Here is a 20,213-nt window from a genome sequence, read left to right on the forward strand (position 1 = left end):
AGAGCTGTTAGCATTTGATGGCTACATTTCTCTCCGGTTAGAAGTTTTTAATCGCATTGTCTCCACAGGTCCCAGCAAAGACAGACTGCGTGATGTGTTTTGGTCCCGTGGTTCCAGATGGCTATGGAATCTGTTACAACCCTATGGATGAACACATCAACTTCGCAATTTCAGCATTCAACAGCTGTGCTGACACAAATGCAGCCCGCATGGCACATTATCTTGAGAAAGCACTGCTAGACATGAGGATCTTGCTCCAGTCCACTCCCAAATCCAAACTGTAAGAGGCAAACATGATGCAAAACCCCCAACTAAAGGGGCTATCCCTCATGCACTGAAGTTCCCAGTTCCTCAGAAAATGATTGAGGGAACAGCTTGCCCTGGAACCTAGGAGGGCATCTACCATTTGTTTTCAGCAAGAGGTTACAGAATAGTCACCTGCAGATATTGGACTCTGTGGTGAGAGGAAACACTGTCTTAAGCTGAAGTAGAACTGACTGGTCCTCTCCCATCAATGCAAAGTACACCATCCTGTCCTCAAAGAGGACTGAAATATGATTTTTATGGAACTTACTGTAAAGGAATACAGAAAGCACGCTCCTTATCAGTATCTAAATCCATTTGGTGGGGAAGGTAGCTCTCCTCCAGGAAAAGCAGGGAATGTTTATTATAATGATGGAACTACTGTAAGACCAAGTCTTTTTGCTGGTTTCATCTTCTGAAGAGTACAGCGTCTTTCAGAATTGACAGAAGATTTTTCTGCTGCTCCAGCAAAACTTCACCATTGAAATTTGGCAAGGGGAGAAAGAAGTTCTTAAGTCAGAGCAGATCCAGTCGTGTTAGAGTGCGCTGCACTACTTATCCCAGGCACTCCAACCACTACCTGCTTTACAGGCCTAGGAATGTTCCCCTCGTTTTAGGATGCTGGGTTCTCCTTTCTGTTGCACTGACCCTATTAACAACAAAATATCATTTGCTACAAAGTAAGGTGGTTTTTTTGTTGTTGTTTTGGGCTTTGTTAAGCTTGCTGTTGTGGTCCTAGCCATTGATCTTCAGGCTCAGCATAAAGCTTTTTTTCCCCACAAAGTTTCTACAAAACTTCTCTCACACAGGTTTTGCTAGCTTTGGCTTTATGTATGTTAACATTTGTGGAGATGAGAAGGGATTGCCTATGCATTTAGCAGAACACTTGCTTCATTGTCCCTTTCTTTGGAATTGAGGAAAAGAAAAAGATGCTGACCTCCTGTTTACTAGCCAGAAGGCCACATGCCTAGCCTCCTTCAGGGCACACATGTGAACCTAATGTGATTTTATACCTTACCTTCAGAAACAACATATTTGTGCATAATGTGTTATGCCTAAGTTGTGGACAAATAAGAATGTTTCTGATCAGGAACTCCAGAACATACTTCCATTTCTAGCTCACAGAGTTAAAATCTGTTAGAGTCAAAGGAAAAGCAGCTGCAGAATCACCCTTCTTTCACATCACTCTGCTTTAACAAGGCAGAAAATCTTGAAAAGCAGGAAGAAAGCTGAGAACATGTGGGCAGTGTATATGTTTGTGCACTGTGGCAGCCATTGTTCCTGCAGTTAGCAGTACAGCACCTTTTCTGCCACTCTTTGGAGTTTTTTCTTCCTGCAGTGTTACTTAGATTTGTGCCAGCTCTATTCTGTGAGAGAATGATCTCATGATAGTGTTTTCATGTTCAGCTGACGAACTTGAGACAGTAAAAGATTATATATAATTAACATACAAGTGTAGCATAGGAATTTTTGTAAGCACTACTTCCAATGAATCTGCCAGAATCCAAGCTCCTGACTCTACTTTTATTTAGTAAAACTGTATGGTAATGAATTCTAGTGCTATTTCTGCAGCAGGAATTTAGTATTTGAATTATACACCATTCAAGATGTGGCTGCTGGGACATCACCATAAACAAGAAGCATTAGGAGTCTGATGGCCTGTTTTGTTACCAGGGAAATACTTGATCGCAATTGCTACTTTTTTGATCATATAACAGCAAGGGACATGATCAAAGTGCCTTGGTGAACATATATGAAGAAGTTTGCACTAAACCTGTTTAAAGAAAAAAAAAATCATTCTAATTTGCTTCTTGAAAGACACAAGCCAACACTACTGCATTTTTTCCTAAAAGGATGTTATTTCAAAGCTTCTTATACCTAAATAAACCTTAAAGGAAAATTTAACTGAAACTCACCTGCACAGCCAGTGATTGTATGAACTGCCACTTTCGCATCATCTACATGGATTTAGTTGATCTTTTAGAAGAATCCTGAATGGAGTGAGATAATCTAAAAAAAACCAATAGGAGCACTACAAACCTGCAAGCACACATCCCTGCTCTGTTGACTCCTCTGTATGAATTGGACTGAAAACTGCAAGAGGATACTCAGTATTATCAAAGTGTAAGTGATTGTGTAAATACTACATAAAAGACCAAACCTTGCTGGAATAACATCTGGGTTCATGGAGCCTTTTACATTGAAAAAATATTCCTTTTGCCAAAGTAACCCTCCCCCCATACTGAATCAACCTCTGTTGCTAGGGGATGAGTTATTTCTCCCTGTCTGCAATGCCTTCAACCACTGATGCTACAGTATTGCCACTTAAGTATTTGAGACTGGCCCTTTTCTACTGCTGTCTCATCAAAGGGGAAGGCTCTCAAAGGAAAGTGCCTATTAAAGATTAAGCAGAAGTATGCACTGCTGTGACTGTATCTCAGAAGATGGGAGTGATCTATTCTGGATATCCCACTAGCTTCAGCAGAATACAGCTGCAAGAAGCAGACTATCACACTGAAAGAGATACAAGATTCACAAACCACTTAATGCATCCTTAATGATACACGGAACTGAAATTCAGATGAATGAAGCTGATTTGAAGTGCTTGAAAGGACACTAAAATCATTACAAGGTTTCTCCTTTAAAAAGTCTTTTTGTACAAGTTCTAAAATGTGATGTCCTTCTGATTCATACCTTCTTGATTTTTTTGCTGTTGACTTACTGAATACTATTCTCCTCCCTGTTTCTGATTGTCTGATCGTTTGATCAAGAGATGTCCATTGTCTTAAAGGCACATTAAGTACAAGAAACTTCAGATCCAGAAAAACCACCGATTTGGAACAAATAATTTAAGAAATGCATAGACTGAAAATATTCAGATAACTCTTGGGGTATGAGTGCAATTTATGACACAGCCTGGTAGTGTTGCATGCTTTGCTGGTTAGCTGTGTTAAATACTGTTTTGGTAGTGTAATCCATGTCATGCAAAGTTTTGAAATGTTCTTTGAATAAACTGAAACATAATAAACAGTAAGTGCTACAAAAATGCTTAAATCTCCTCAAACACTGCAGAAGTTACATAACTACCCTTATAGGAGGATGTTTGTGTGGGGACAGCAAGAACAGTGAACCACAGCATTCTGTCACCTTCCTTTTATTGTCTTAGTATCTCCATCCAGCCCCCTTGAGTACAGGGGAGGAATAGAAAGCATTTGCTTGCAAAGCCACATATTCCAAAGAAAATATTCCATTTCAGAAAACTAGTGGCAGGAGACTTCATACAAGTGTAGGATAATAAGGCAGAGCTCAAATCTTTTTCCTGCACAGCACCATTTAGTTAAGAAAATCCATGGGATCACTAAGGAATTTCTACTATATCAAGTATTGCAAAAATTTCTGGAAAGGTACATCAAAAGTAGGCAGAAGATGCAGATTACAAACAACTCACAGAGAACAGAGGAGAGTTTATTACAGTGTCTTACAAGAGCTCTTCTTCCTCTCCCTTACTCCTAAAAATTACTGTAGGAAGCTTGGGTTTGAAGGCAACATGAAGTGGAACAGCTTTTTACACTACACTGCTCTCCATGAGGAGATGAAACCTCTTCCCTATGCTCTAGTTCTCAGTAGGTGTTTCCACATATAGTTTTTCCATCAGTCTGTCATAACAGCCTAAGAGAGGCTAGGGAAGTGCTAGCCACTCTTGAAACAATCCACTCTTTCAACCTTGTCCTTGGGGAAGAGAGTTGTGATCTCCCTTCTGGCTTTGTAAGTTAACTTACAAGAGATATAAAGAGAAAACAAATGGTTTTGCAAGACATAAGTGATTAGTACCAGCTTTCAAACTGAAACATATGGTACCACCATGTCATGTGGCCTATCTGATGTCCTGTCTCATTTTAATAGAGCTGTTCTAAGTCAGATCAAATGCCCTTGTGAAAGCTGCAAGATGCCTCTTTATTCTGATGCACCTTCAAAGCAGATCCAGTGCTCAGGTCATTCAGTTGTTAACAGGATTGCTCATGTTATGCAAATACTAAACAGTTCTTAAAAAAAATATTGCTGTAACAACTGAAAACAGTTAGTTTACTACCCATAGCTACTTTAACACAGAAATTTAAAACAGCCTTCATTCCTGATCTCCTAGATCAGGATCACTGCTTTCTACAGTTAACACTCCAGTTGTCCAACAGTTTCTACAGCAGCTCCCACTCCATACAAACACACAAACTCCTATGGCAACAGGCACAGATGAAAACTCAAAAAAATAAAAATAATCAAGATGAACAGAAACACATCTCACTTCAAGCAGCTTTATAATGCAGGAGTCTGATTAAAGTGGAGATAATAAAACAGGCAGCAAGACTGAGATGTGACAGTCATTTTACCTCTGCTCACATGACTGCATCAAAGGCACACCGATGACCTTTGAGCCAGTTCAGAAGCTGTCCTTTATCTGTGAAAGTTCAAGTCAATTGTGCTTTGAATAAATACTTCTCTATAGTTACACTTGAACTGCTGCATTATGTACTAGAAATACAGAAAGTGTCCATGCACAGCCCTGAAGCACTTTTGAGTATAGCCCTTGCCAGGTTAACTCATGGATGACAGAAGTTGTGGGCATCACCAGCACACACAGATGGCAGGCACACTCCCACAGAGACACAGCATCCAGAGAGCTGACTGGCCAAACAAAGAATCGGAACAGAAGAAGGATGGAAAGCAAAACTTGCTTGTAGGAGTTCGGCATTCAAGGTTACTACTGCAGAACCCCGACCAAGCCACTGTAATAACTGGTAGGAGTCTCGTGCTAGGACAAGCTCACTACTTGAGTTCACAGTTGGATTCTAACAGGACTCTTCAAGAAATATTTCAGACAGCAGCTGAGCTAGTTATTAATCATTCACCTTGTTATTAATTTATGGTTGTCACTTTGTTCATTCTTAAAAATCCCTCCCTTAATCTTTAACAGGAAAAAAAAAAATTTAAAATCCAGTGCTTAAGACAGAGACTAGCAACTGAATTTTGTAAGGCTTTGGGCTGACTCTTACTGGAGCACAGCACTGCTTATAACCAATGGGCTTTCTAGTGCCATCGGTAGCCCACTCAGTACAACAGAAGCTGTACAGATCACAGCAACCCTGAGGTAATAAAAGTATAAAGGAAGAGATGGAATAAATGTGAGATATGTATGATAATCTTGCCACCTAGAAGAGATTCTGAGAAAGACACTCTTGCTAATTACACAACAGGAGCAGCAGTGGAAAAAAAAATAATAGTATATTTCAGTTTTTCCTTTGTTTTACACACACACTCCCCTTAATGGTATCCGTGCAGGCTTCCCTGCAGAACCATCACTAGTGTTAAAAATCAGATCCTTAGTCTTTCTTTCTATCTGTACAAAGTGCAGTTGGAATTGATTTTGATCTCCCAAACTGGCTGCAGAAAGGACAAAAAGTCTTCCTTCCCTTTCTGCCTAGGTCAACCCATCCTAGTTCCCCTCCATCCTAAGAAGTTTTTAAAAATTAGAAGCCCTAATTAAGCATGATCAACTTGAGATTAGTTTTGTCGTCTTCTTCCAAAAAGAAAAACCCAAACAAAAAACAAAAACAAAACACACAATCAATGCCTCACCCACCCCCAAAAACAATAGTTCCATTTAAAAAAATAAATAAATAGTGTGTATATTTCATGCTAAAAAAAAAAGTCACAGAAAGGATTCATTTTTGGTTTTCCCTCCCCCAAACATGACACCAGGCATTTTCTCCCCCCTCCCCTGACGTAGACATGATGGTACATTCCAACCGGCAATGTGCATCTGTGTTGAAAATGAGTTTCTACTCCTGCACGGTCCCACATGCATCAGGGAGCATCCAGCTAGCTGCTAAAGCAGAGCAAAGGCTTTCAGGTTTTGGGTATGGTCCCTGCCTGTTCCTTTGGTCCGTCTGTTAAAAGGCTCCTTGCTGCTCCCAGGTCTCTGCTCTTGTCTGTCTCTGTTAAAACGTGCACTCAGGTCCCCACACTTCTTGAGTCACTGGAGCTTCGTACCCAGCTTGCGCTGTCTGTTTCTGCAATGGCAACACAGAGGGCAAGGTGAGAGAGGCGGCCCCAACCCTATTGCAGGGTATCACAGCAAACCAGTGGGTAAAATACAGGAGGATTAAAGTAAGGCTCTGCTTAGCTCCACACAAAAATAAAGCTGCCCTCTCCATACTCTACAGGGACATCAGTCCTTTCTACTCTTTACAGTTCTACAACATCCACTGGGCCTTAAGTGTGCACAAGCTCACATGTGAATGCAAGATTATGAACAACTGCTTGCAAAGAACACGGGCTAGGGAGCTGAAATACTGCTTAAATGCCATATTCTTTACTCTCACATTCCGCAACACTCGCCTTCCAGATGCAGTAGTTAACACACAACTTCATATTTCTTTACTCTGCACTATTCTACACACAGCAGCTATCTACATATCAGAAAAATAACTACATCTGACAAGTCAAACCAGCTACAGCTCCTCCACCCCCCAATAAAACTTACCTTGCCTCTGCTCTCGTGACTGTGTATTCAAACCACAGGATGTTAGGAATGAGGCTGGTATCTCGGATTAAAAAGAACTCTGAAATTGGCCTGGAAACGGACAAGAAGGTGGAAAGGGGGAAATAATTAGACTTTTTCTCCACCACAATTCTGATTAAAAAAAAAAGGGGGGGGGGGGGCACAAAAACTCCTCCAGACTTAACAATACTATTCTATTACCCTTCAGGCTGGCAAAAGGGCTCCTTGTTAAATTTAATCAAAAAACTCCTTTTTTCTTTCCTTATACAATGTTTCCAGACTATCTTACATTTAAATGGCTTTGCAATTTCACCAGGTCATCAGATGTTCATTAAGAAAGATCAGTTCTGCATGAAAAGCTTCTCCAGCACTCTGCCACACCTCAACTTTAATAGGGCTTTACAAACTAACAGTTGCTTACGCTTCCTCTCTCACCCACCTGTATCAGGCAAGGATATGTATGGAGGAACAAGTAGGTTACACAACAGTCAGTATGCAAAATTGGAACAGAACCCAGGAATTCTCATTTCTAACATCTGTTACTTAGGTGGATCACAGAAGTTTGAGCAGCCCATTTACAGTCAGGGCTTGCACAGCTACAACTAAAATTTAGAGACTGAAGTATCTTTACATTTGTTTTACTTCAGATGCAAGGTACAATTTTTACACTGATTGATTAGGAAAATTTTCTTTTACTAGGTAATTCTACTACACCTGTGTTACCAACTCATTGCAAATAACTCATTTAATGAGCAAAACAGCAATCCACACAATGCAGACTTGCAGGAATAAAACCTCAACAGAATAAACAGACTTACCACGCAGCTATCCTTGGGAAGAGAGGGGTTAATATCTCTTGTGTGAAGGCAAACCAGGCTATGGCCATAATGCTTCCTGCCACACCTCCATATAAGACTTGGCTCCAGGTGTGATAAAGCAAATAAACCCTGCAGTGGAAGAGAAGAGTCACCAGACAGGCTTTAAAACAAGAGGAGGCATGACTCAAGGACTGGTGTTTCACTGGACCCTCAGATGTCCTGAGCAAGTTATCCTCCAGATGTTAGAAGTGGCTATCTTACTTTTTTCACTAAAAAGCTGGCAAAAAAAAAAGTGGGGAAAAACTTGGAAAAACTGTCTTCCCTGCTACAGCAGTTTTAGCTTAGAGCACTTCTAGTTTGAGCTTAAATCAATAACCCTCCACACTCTCTCATATATCTTTGGATTAGCTGAGGAACTATTACTGTTGGTTCCCACGAGACTTTTCCAAAGCCAGTAACAGGACAAGTTCCCCCCCCCACCCCCGCGCCACCAAAGCTGTAGCTTAAAGGCTTTTAAGAACATAAACAGCATTTTTGTTACGATTTTGCTGCTCTCAAAAGTGAGAGCAAGAAGGCTGCACTACCACAGCATGCTTACTGTGATTGCACCCATTCAGAAAGCTGTATTAATGGTCTGTTAAGTTATCCACACGAGCCACGTTCAAAATTCTTTTCACCCATGTATCATAAAGCCACTAAGATCATCTTATCTGACCCTCTGCCTAGCACAGGCCACTGGATTTCCTCAAATTAATTTATGTGAATTAGACCATGTATCTCTTATGAAATTGTCCTGTCAATTTTTAAAATAACCAGTAATAAGGAATCATCTCTACTGTACAGTCAACTGTGCCAACAGGTAATTACTTTCCTGTGGAAAACACAGCCTTATTTTTTCTAGCCTGAATTTGTCTGGTTTCCAATCACTGGAGCTCATTTTATATATGCGTGTGTGGTTTGTTTTGTTTTGTTTTTTTAAATCTACTAAACAGAAAAAAATTATTATCAAAGTTTCATTTTCTTTATTCATCTTAATACAACTAAATCTTCCAAGTCAAACAGCTATAAATGTTTTTATTAACTAATGCTCAAGCAAAACAGACTGATCAACTGTAGCAATCCACATGCTGCAGATGCTGGTGTGCCAAGGCATGGTGCAATGCTTTCATTAGTGCTGGAAAGAGGGCAAGGCAGTGAGGCTAGAGCATGGCAATGGAACTGATGGGGAACTGGTACAAGCTCAGCTGATCTTGGTTTTTATAAATGCTTCTGTGAAGCACCACACATGTAGAACCTTTGCTTATTTGAAGGGTCTGATTGGCAACACAGCAACTTCCACAAAGCTCTGACTTGTGCAATGCAGTCATCAAGAATTAGATCAGAAATGCAGGATAAGGAATGACAGGTCTGCTGGCTGTTAAAGGCCACAGGACTGTATGAGAGCATAAGACAAACAATTGCTCCATACCTACTATATGAGACTAGCAAAGCCACTGTGACGAGGCAGATGGACAGCACATGTCGCCATAGTAAATCCAGAAACCTCGCATTGTTTGTTTGGTGCATTCTGAAAGAGATGGAGAGCCATTAGCACAGTGGCAGGGAGCTGAGCAGTCCCTATCTCTGTTCTCACTATCTCTGAAACCCTAGGAAAGGTCTACTCCAGTGGGGTCATGGGCAGCTCGATACCATCCCAGCAGCAATCTGTCCCACTGGCAGCATTTAAAGAGAAGCCAAAAAGCCACACTTCTCTCTCTCCAACTGTTAACAAGGATTGCTGTGATGGAAGGCAGAATGCTCACAATTACTGCAACTGATGTGAAAGGCACATGCTGAGCATATGCAACAGGGAGCCAAGACATCAGAGTCCCTCCATCATCCACAAAGCTAAGAGGAACTGTGAGTTTTGTCTTCCTCCACACGTGGAGCCACAAGACAGAGCCATGCCCCAGCAAGAATTTCAGAAAAGCACAGCACAGCATGTAAAACCAGTACTTGGTAAGGGAGATGAACTAAAAGGTCATGCAAGTGGGCAACAGTTATTACCTAAAAGATCCCAGACAACCCCACTGACAAAACTGAGTAGACACATGAGAAAGCAGCTCTTCTTTCCTCCTCCCTATTCCCCCCCCACCTTCCCTCACACTAGCAGATCATCACAGTTTAGAAAAAGCAAATCAGGAGACCTGTACCCAGACAGGTGTAGGAGGCCCACCCATACCCTTCAGTTTTCAGCAATGGTAACTACAGTCCTACATTCAGGTTGAGACAGACATGCTTCATCCACCCTAGCCACAGTAAATTGTGTAGTTCCTCAGATTTAATACCATTATGCCACTGAAGTGGCACACAGCAAGGGAGCCATCTACTTCAGGTGTTTCAACATATTAACAGCCAAAACCTGACATTGAATTTTTACCTTAAATAAAGGAACAGAAAGGAATAGACAGAGAAAAACCACATGAATTGGGAGTGGCTGGACGGCATCCCATATTTTGTGGTCACTGTTGAATGGGCTTCTGGGAAGAGAAGAAGAAAGAGTATGGTCAAGGTCTACTCTATACATAGCAGCTGGAACGCTCCAGATGTGAAGCCAGACCACTCTGCTGGAGTATGTGCACATGAGTTCACAGGACATGTCTCTGCTCAGATGGCTCTGCCAGCCTTCTTACACCCAAACATCCAAAGCCAACATGAGGCAAAGGGGAAAACGCCCTCTAACCCCCCACAGTTAGCATTCCACTCAAAACTCAACTGACATCATGACACCAATAGGCCATACCATACCTTCGCAGGGCCGAGGCTCCCGGATTACATTTTTTATTAACCAGTTCACTCCCTCGTTGAATGCCAGCCCTCCCAAGAAAGAGATCTGTGAAGGCAAGACAACTGTGTCATCCTATCTAAAAGATTCATCTACTTACCAGGCACTCTGTTGACAAAGCCCCAACCCATGTTTCTAAATTTTTTTGACTGCTAGAGTTAAAACCAATAGCTTCAAAATCCTCTACCTGAGGAAGAAAAGCAATTTTTTCAGCCCACTTTGTGTATTTGGCAACACATTGTGTATATGCAGCTTTTCAGCAGATGATACACAGAAAGAGATGAAGATGACACTGTATAGCAATTTTGTTAGCATACTTCCACCAGCAAGTGTAGAAGTTGCATTTTTTTAACAGGGCAGGTTTTAAGGGATTGCCTTTCCCCGACGACCAACAGGGGGAGTGCATGCACTGTTATCTGTGTAAATAGCTTTTAAAAAGGTGACTTTTTAGGCTTTCTGGCTTTGTCCTCTATGAATATTTTCATCTTGAAGTTGCTGTCTTCAGTCTAAAATGAAGTCACATTCTGAGCTGAGCCAGACTGGTAGCATTTATTTTTACTCTTTAATTCCATAGTCCATACACCTCCCCTAAATTAGTCCTGCTGCTGTGATCAAATTCCCAGCTGGTGATGATAATCTGCCTCCTTAACACTCAGTCCCATTCCAGATGATGAAGCAATTTTACACTATGTCCTGAGCTATGGGTTAAGCTGCTGCAAGCCAGCTAGCCTCTGTCCAGCTCAGTGGTGACTTCCCACATAAAGAACTGGGAATCAGCCTCAACACTTGTGTCGTTAACAACACCTAACAAGCCCCTGTATTCAGAAACCTATGAATTTGTGCAATAGTTACTCTAGCTTATTGTCTGTTTTGGATCAACACGAAACCTTTGGGTTGCCAAAACTTAACAGCTGTCTCTCCTAGCTAGCATTGGCTTAATAAACTAGAAGCCCCATTCCCAGGTCCCTTGAGCCACTGGTTCCCATGACACCATGGCCCGATATTAGAAATCTGCTGCCAAAATCCTGTCACTGGCCCCTATTTTATCTGTATACTGAGGGCAAATGTTACAAGAGGTTTATACCTCCTACAGGGAATTTATCCGTGACACTGATTCCCAACTACCTGCCACAGCAGACAGAAAGCATTATGTATTACAAAAAAGTCCCTTGTTGGTCATTTGGACAGAAGCAAGTCTCTTCTGTCCCTGGTATTCAATTCACAGCTGGGAAGCAGCCCTTCTAGATAGATCCACTCCTTTGGGAATCTGTAGGTTTTGTTTTGTATCCCCTTTTCTGCCTCAGTAGTTCAAAGAAAGCACATCCTACTGAGTTTCAGATGCCATCTCCTGCATATGCTGCCCATCTTGCAGGAACCTACTAGTACTACGATCCTACTGCATCTTGGGCGTGTTCCCACTTTGCAACAGCATTCCTTAGTTCCTCAAACATCTCCCTTGATGGTTTTGGACAGATAATGCCCAAAACATACCACAGAGTAACAGAAAAGTCAGCAAAGGCTAAGCAGTCTTTTAACCTGGTACAGGTGATAAGTGTCTCCTGCTGTTCTTTAACAGGAAGATCACCTTACCTAAGCTTGCTCTTTAAAGAGAGAAAAAGAAGTGTGAATACAGGAGGACCAGGTGACAAAGGAAAATACTTTTGTCATAAGGAGAAGCTGGGAAGGGAGAGAAGGACTCACCGTGTGAAGCTCTCTCTTGAATATGATGAGTGTTACAAAGCCAACAATAATGAATATTGGACCAAGACTCAAATAAGCTAAAAGCTGACCAGAGAAATCACCTAGGGAAACAAACAAGAGAAACAAATCAGTTTGAACTTCACAGGTAATTGCCAGCCACCAGAGCATGGGTCAGTTGGTGCCCTGAATCACTGAGAGCAGAGGGGCAAACTCAGCACTGCAGCAAGTCTCCATTTTGCAGACTACTGCTGCTCCAGCTCAAGAGGAGCAGAGGCAAGGAAGACAGCAGTGCTTACATGCAGATTCAAAAGCAGGGATGAGAGGAGCTTGGCATCGTTCAGCAGAGATTACTGCCAGCCAATTTACAACAATGACCATGGGTGTGGGCCCAGAGTCACTTTAATCCAACATAAGCACAGGCTGCTGCAAAAGAGGCAGCGTCTTTCCCTCCCCCTCATTCATATTGCCTCCCTGTGCCAGCAATTACCAGCAAACACTCCCCAAACAAATCCTTTCCCACTCCCTCACTAAAATGGGTTAGTTTTCAGCTGGATCAGCTCCCTAATCTGTCTCACCATGTGTCTGCACAAACACTAGCATTAGCAAAATGGGGAAGAAATAAATAGCTAAACATAGCGGAAGATAAAGGGAAAAAAAGGAGACTACTTTTTAACCAGTAGCCCACTTGTATCACACAGAAGTGACTTTGGGCCTCCACCCCAAATCGCTAACAATCTAGTTATCCCCAAGGGAGAATTGGGGAGCAGCAATGGGACCTCACAAGAGGTCATAAGGTACCTCAAAACCTTTATCTTGAACTACCACACAGAAGTAGACAACAGCAAAGAGCAACTATGTATTTTGATCTAAGTTTCTCTTGCCTCAGTTCCCTGAAAAAGGACACATACAAAAGTATTTGGGAAGAAGATGTCAGCATAAATTCTGAGGAAACAAAAAAGTATCAGAGTAATTTTGCTCCAAGATCAGCAATTCACATCAGGAGAGTGAGAACTATCTACCAGAGAATCTTTAAAGACAGTAGTCACTACAAAAATGTGATATGAACCCAGTGAGCAACTTAAGAGACAGGGTACTTTCTATATTGGTTCTCAGAGACTAGATCTTCACCATCCCATCAGTGAACACAAAAGGATCAGCCCCCACATAAATTTATCCTTCCTCCCTCCCCTCAAAAGGAAACAGGATGCCTCTGCAAGGCTGAGCATTGGACTCATTCCTAGATCAATTCCACTGCGAGATACTGAGTCTCCCCAGCCCACACACCCACATTTTAAAACTGCACTTGGCAAAATGGACTTTAACCTCAGCCTCTGAATATTGGAACTGATTAAAAAAAGTAGTTATTGCACTGCTACAAAGTTCATGCTGCTGATGTTATTGCCACATATTTGTGGTTACATCAGGTACAGTGCACAGATCCCTCTTGAATTCCAGACTCTGGGTTAGATTTGGGAACCAGCAAAGTCATCAGCAAGGATTACTTGCAGTTTTAGTTTGCACCACCAGTGAAATTAGGAAGAGTTAGAGGACAAAACCCCCAAGAATACTGGGTTTTCACTTAAGTGAGGTTCTATTTTGGTTTTAACCTGAAAAGCATTAGAAGACACTGAATTTGAAACTTTTCTTGCACCATATCGCAGGTTTGCCTTGCATGAGGTGGGTTCCAAATGCTCCCAAAGCAGAACAGTATTATGGTAACACAAAGTGGAGATAAGTGACAGTATCAGTTACCTGGCAATAGAGAATCAAGCCCCTTATGGTTTTACATAAATCACAAACTCTCAACAACATGAATCCTTTCTTAAATAAGAGAATTCATGAGACAAGACACCAGACAATCAAAACTATCCTGAAAGCTTTAGGAATACTTTCCAGTAGTCTCAATTCCAGTGTTACCAGCTGAAGATACCTCATCATCAAGGAATCACCATGTTTCAGATCATTCACTCTGTTAATCCATGGTACATAAAGGCTTAGCACTTCAAGACTAAATGCCGTAATTTTGTCAAGTAGAAACCAAAAGAGATTATTTACCTTCTCAGGGGGGTTCTATTTCTTGTGCAGATGGTAGAAGAATACCTAAGAAAGTAGTCTTTTAACCTAAATAGCATCAGTAGTACCAAACTCAAGATCCTTCATTATGTTACATGATAACATACCCAATAAATTAAGCCACCCAGACTTCACCAGCACACAACCCACACTTGAACCTGAGGCAAAGAACCAAAAACCATCGCTTGATACTCTGCTTGCAGGCAGCATCTGCAAGTCCTTTACTCAGACAATCTTAACACAATAGCTCCCCAAACATTTAAAGTGGCCATTTAAAATGGAACAGAGATAGCACTAATAATATTTCATATTACTGTGGCTAACAGGAATCAAACAGAATCACATTCTGAAGCCACTTTTTCTAGAGGCGGCAGCAAATAAATAGCTGTGCGCTAACCGAAGGTGGCACTTTTGCTATGCCCTGGGAGCTACACCAGGAACTCACTAATGCCATCATAAATGTACCTGCTAGATTAGCGGTTCAAGGCAGACCTGCATTAACTAAACCAGCTCCAAAATGACTGGAAACCCCCAGTGAAGAAGGCAAAGCAAGCTCTGAGAGAAAGGCAAGCGCTGATCACCACACAGCACTCCCAGGGCCTCAGAGCGTGATTACTTGTGTCACTCCTATCTACTCTCACGCCCCAGTGCGCTTGGAGACTTATTCCCAGGGAAAGGGGACTTGCAGCAGAGCCGACAGTTCGAAGTTCAGTCAGATCTAGCAAGCAGGTCCCACCCTCTATCTTTTTATAATTTTTTTTTTTCATTTTACTAAACTGGGGAATTTTAAAGCAATTTAAAATTTAATTTTTAACTTTAAAATTTAAAGCAATTCCTCCAATCAGTAAGAACAGAGACAAAACCTCTGGGAAAATGCAAGAAGAAAGTCTATTTAATATATAGCTTGGGCTTTGTTTTGTTTTAAATTCTGCTTTTTTAAAGTCCAGCCTTCCCTGGACATCATTTGGGGCTCAAGAGGCAAAAATAAAGAACCCACTACCTCATTTTTAGGCCCCCAAGAGATAAATAGGTAAAACACTCTACATAGCTCAGAAGCATGCTATTTTTTTCAGCCTTCATTCAGCATCTACTTCTGCTCCAATTCAACATTTTACCCAGCATTCTTTCAGTGGAAATATCCAGGCGTTACCACATTAGCTTAACCTGTATATAATGTAAAAATGTGAATCAACAGCACTCTAACCACATCCTACCACAAGATCTAGCCTTACTACCGCCACCACTGCTTCCTATTGAAGCATCTATTTGCGGCACTGCTGCTGGTCCTATGTTCTTGACTAAATGCACGTGTGCAAGTTGCACAGACAACATGCAGTGTATGTGTGTCACATGCATTTACACCAGTAAACATTCATGATGGATCATTATTTCCTCTACTTGCACATATCCTGATACCACAAGCTGTGAGACAGTAAAAATATCTTCAGGAGGCTTTAAATTACTGCATAAAAGGCACGCATCAGACAGTAAACTTCTGCAGGAAGATTAACATAAAACCCTACATTAAAGAAGCCAAACAACTGAGTGGTATCTGCTTCTTTCAACAGATACTACTTAGCTACAAAACGAGCCCTGACTGGCAAGCTACCACCCTAAACAGAAATCACAGCAAGGGTTATCAGACCAAACATTCCTATAGGAGCAACACGTGCTGATACTGAGTAGAAACGAGAACTGCTGAGCCAAAGTACATACACAGCACAAGCACCTTTGCTCCAATGTACCTCGTCACCGACAGGTTGATTCTGCACACTTGCCTCTCCAACTCTGCCTGACTGTAGTAAACACCCTTCACAACTGAGAAGACAGGAAGATACTCTGTCATTCTGCAGAGAAAGGGTTTGGCACACCAGGTTTCTCTCCTTAAAGAATTTGTCCAATGTGAGAAGAGGAGGTCCAGAAAGTCCCAAAGCTTTAAGAATTCCAGCTGCACTGAAGAGAGGAAGTTTGTTGTTGTTTTTTTCTCCAAATAATAATAAAAAACCCAAACAAATCAGGAACTCAATGTTTCTCCAGTGAAACTCACCCTACAGACAGGAAGTCCCTGAAGATGAGTTTTAAGTCTGCAACACAAAGTCATCCCATGCAAAGCAACGCATACGGGAAAAAACAACCCTAATTATACACACAACGTAACAGGATTTAGTTTAGTTGTTATCAAACAAGAAACCCTCAGGCTTAGTACAAGCCCATACCTTCAGAGTACTATTCAATGCCCTGCAGCAGCCAAACAGGCAAGAACAACATTTTTAAGAGCAAAACAAGTTACTGTTATAGCACTACAAAAATTTATTATGCGATGCTGGTGTCACTGTCTAAAAAAGTATAGTAAACACAGAAAAGGCAAATAGAAAGGGGACAAAGATAACAAGAATGAAACTGTAGCCGCGCAGAAAATATCAAATAATTTAGACTTTCAGCTGAAAAAACAGAGGATACAACAGTTCTATAAAGTCATGAATGACACGGAGAAACAAACAGCAAACATTTGTTACCTCTCACTGCACATGAGATGGAGTGTTTGATGAAATTACTGAACAGTGGACTGACTTGAAGGCAGAAAGAAACAACCACCACATTAAGTTACAAAGCTCAGTGCCAAAGATACTGTGAGATCCAAAGCAGAAATGGGTTCAAAGACCAGTTAGAGTATAGCTTTTATATATCCATCAAAGGACTTAATCCTGATGCAATCACCACCTGATTACTGGAAAGACATACAGAAGAAGAATTATTCCTGCCTACCTGCCAGCAACCTGACACTACACCAGATCATTCCTTGGTCTCACCAAAGTACAGTTGCTGATATGTAAAGCTCCAGGACCAAACATTTCTAAAAGCGATATCAGGACGATATTTTTAAAGACCATCCTCTCCAGCAGCGTGCTTTAACACAGTCAAGTAACACTGCCATTGTTGGTTTCTTCTCCCTGTGTTTGATCTTGACATTTACTATGGGTAATATTTCAGTTAGGTCTCCAAGATCCCATTACTCAGACCAGTTTGCAGTTGACTACTGCAGCGTTCATCTACTGTTTCGCATTTGATCTTGCTCAAAGCTGACATTGCAGAAAGCCCTGGAGAACTGAGCAGCCACACAAGCAGTAAGGATGGGTGTTTGGCATTTTGCACTATATTGCTATTGATAAGGAAACATTAGATAAAGACAGGAAGGACAAGCACCCTTCTGGAGACACCTCTCCCCTTCACAATTACAAGAGGAAGCCCAATAATGGGCTTCATCTGCCAGACAGAAATCAGCAGTGACTGCTTTTCACCTGGTCACAGGAAGAGGGACCATCACTCTTGGTAGATGAAAGCTGGGATGACAGCAGTTCTGCACTGGAAGTCTTTAGACGTGAGATTTTAAGAGCCGGCTGCCACAGTGGCTCAGCATGCCACACTCCAGGCCAGCAGCCTCTGGGATCAGCCAAGAGCAAAAGATGTTTGCCACACAACAGTGTATGACATGCCAAGACAGCTTAATAATTTCAGTTTAATAATTTATGTTGGTAAAAGCAGGATCTATTTCTCATTCTGACTCCTCTCTATCAGCACAAGGCTACATTAACTCCATTGTGCTGAGCATACTGCCAACATCACTATTTTATAAATATACATTATCTAGCAGCTTTATGGACCTGGACTTAAGCTATACACAGAACACAAACAGCTTGCTAAATAAAGTTAGAGCACTTTCCCCAAATCCAGGTAAAAGTATCAGACCTACCACCTTACTGCAACTCATTTTTCTAGACCAAAATAAATTAAGAAACTTTCGTACCTCCAGCTGTTTTAATGTTTTAGTCCTTTGTCTCCACTTTATAGGCTTCCATAATTACATGTTTTATCAAAGACAAACACAGTGTTCATCCCCTCAATACGTAACCCTAATCTCAGTGGTGATTTACCCCCTCCACACAATCATCTTCTCCATTTGCCTGTATAAAAGCACTCAATGCAGAGAGAAAATAATCGTGTTATGTCACATGCTTTAAGATCTGACAGATAACCCTTGTGCAGCAATTTCAACTACCTTCATTTCTCAAACCAATCCAACAAACAGCGCACAGGACGCTGTATATACTGCCAGGTTCAGACAAGGAGATAAGATACAAAGATGAATATATCTGTACTACCAGAAAGATTATTCCCCCATCTCCCCCAAACTGTCACATTAATATATTTGTGAAGGGGTATGGCAGAAGAATGTACAGTGTAAATGCAAATGCAAGACAGAAAAGGAAATACCAATCTTTCACACAAAGTATCACAGAAAACCACAAACAGCGGTATGGGGGAGGTGGGGCAAGAAATAACGTCTTTCCAGCACCAGATCTTTTCAGTGTTGTCACATTTCAAGTCTTCTGGCTAAAAGGGTACTTTCAACCCAGAAGATCCCCAAGAACTTTAGATACTTTAGGTATTGCACTACTGGGAGGAGCTTTCATCAGGAACTAAAATCCAGCTATTGAAATAGGACATACAGCAACACTTTATGGCAAGATAGGGACTCACTAGGAGAGCTACCAATACTGAGACCAGTGTTAACACCAAATATGGATTTTGACCAGATTGTCAATACTAACACTCTGACATTTCACACCCTGCTTTTTCTATTACCTTTGATTACAACAAGCAGCTTAAAAAAAAGGTAGTTCTTCTATCTCACCCAAGACAGTGCAAAACGCTTGAAGAGGAGCTCCTAAAAACAAGTTAGTAATGAGACAGCTGCTATCCGACACAGACCCATTTGCTCTTGCACACTGACAGATCCTAGATCTATCCTACCACAACGTGGGCCAGGCTGGTGGCAAGCAGTGCCACAGGGACACGACACAGGACCTTCACGGATCATGCCACTGCCCCAGCTGAAACAGCCCATCCTGCACACAGGCACCCATCGCTTCTCACCACTGACTGTGCCCAAACCCACCTTTCCAGACGCTGACCTACAAAGAGCCCCGTGCCTGTCGTCCTCCGGGCATTTCCCACAGCGCTGCCTGACCAAAGCGCAACAGCGGGGCCCACTCCCACCGCAGCCACAAGAGCTGCCTGGCAGCCAAGCCCACCTCAGGGGCACGGCCGCCCTGCCACGGCATGGCTCCCGGGGATGCTGCGAGGGCCAGCTGGCCCTCTGACACACCAAGTCAGACCTCCGGCATCAACCCAGACACCCAACAGCGGGGCAAGGAGGGGACACCCGGCCCCGCCATGCCACTGTGGGGAGCGGGCACCCCCTGGGTGGGGCCCGCACCTCGAGGCCCAGGGGCAGCCACACGTGGCCAGCCATGCCAGGGGGACGAGGCAGCGGTGTGGAGGGTGACAAGGGAGGGCGGGCCCGGGACCCCACGGCGGCGGGACAGGGCCGCACCGCAGCCACCCCCCCCCCGGTCCCCTTCACCGCCTGGGGCTCGGCAGCCCCTGGAGCACGGCGCCTCGTCAGGGCGCATGCGCAGCAGCGAGTCCCCCCGCGGCTCACTATCCGGCAGCGAGTCCCACCGCCCCCAGCGCGCACGCGCGCCTTTAGCCGCCTCAGGGCGGCCGCTCAATGGCTCACTATTTCGCAGCCGCCAGCCCGGCCCTCAGGGGTGCCGTGGAGCGGCAGGCGGGGCCCGCCGCGGGGAGCGGCGCGGCGGCCACCGGGGAGGCCGGGCGGGGGCGAAGCGGAGCTTTACCTGCGGGATACTCGACGTGAGTGAGGGAGACCGGCCGCCACGGAGCGGGGAGCGAGCACTCTCCGACTGCGGCCATCTTACCCGGATACCGGGCCGGGCCAGCAGGGCCAATCGGAATGCACTTAAGGGGCGGTGCAACCAATGGGCGGGAGCGCGGAGAGCGACGGGCCAATGACGCTACGCGGCAGGTGAGGCGCCGGCCAACCCACAGCCGCCCAATTAAAAATCCAACCCGGGGA

The 20,213-nt window shown here is 43.1% G+C and overlaps 2 protein-coding genes across 4 annotated transcripts in view; one reads left to right on the top strand and one right to left on the bottom strand.

The window, feature by feature from the left end:
- CRAT (carnitine O-acetyltransferase) overlaps window positions 1–3,276 on the top strand; it is a 32,033-nt gene extending 28,757 nt beyond the window's left edge. For both annotated transcript variants that reach the window (XM_010570931.1, XM_010570930.1), the window contains one exon: window positions 69–3,276. In XM_010570931.1, coding sequence (XP_010569233.1) covers window positions 69–284 — 216 coding nt within the window. In that variant the 3' untranslated portion in view covers window positions 285–3,276. The remainder of the gene's footprint in view (window positions 1–68) is intronic.
- A 1,533-nt stretch (window positions 3,277–4,809) lies between these two features.
- On the bottom strand, window positions 4,810–20,065 carry DOLPP1 (dolichyldiphosphatase 1). 2 transcript variants are annotated; one of them, XM_010570933.1, is made up of 8 exons: window positions 19,975–20,065; window positions 12,203–12,303; window positions 10,465–10,549; window positions 10,097–10,196; window positions 9,146–9,244; window positions 7,678–7,806; window positions 6,842–6,931; window positions 4,810–6,368 (listed from the first exon to the last, which is right to left on the bottom strand). In XM_010570933.1, the coding sequence occupies exons 1-8, from the start codon at window positions 20,048–20,050 to the stop codon at window positions 6,332–6,334; spliced, it is 717 nt and encodes a 238-aa protein (XP_010569235.1). In that variant the 5' UTR covers window positions 20,051–20,065; the 3' UTR covers window positions 4,810–6,331. The 2 variants fall into 2 exon arrangements, with proteins under 2 accessions (XP_010569235.1, XP_010569236.1); XM_010570934.1 differs by lacking the exon at window positions 7,678–7,806 and adding an exon at window positions 10,390–10,392 and having other exon boundaries at window positions 10,097–10,193; window positions 19,975–20,055.
- Between the last annotated feature and the right edge of the window lie 148 nt (window positions 20,066–20,213).

The sequence above is a fragment of the Haliaeetus leucocephalus genome, unplaced genomic scaffold (genome assembly GCF_000737465.1).
Source record: "Haliaeetus leucocephalus isolate CR32 unplaced genomic scaffold, Haliaeetus_leucocephalus-4.0 Scaffold306, whole genome shotgun sequence".
Taxonomy (NCBI): Eukaryota; Metazoa; Chordata; class Aves; order Accipitriformes; family Accipitridae; genus Haliaeetus; species Haliaeetus leucocephalus.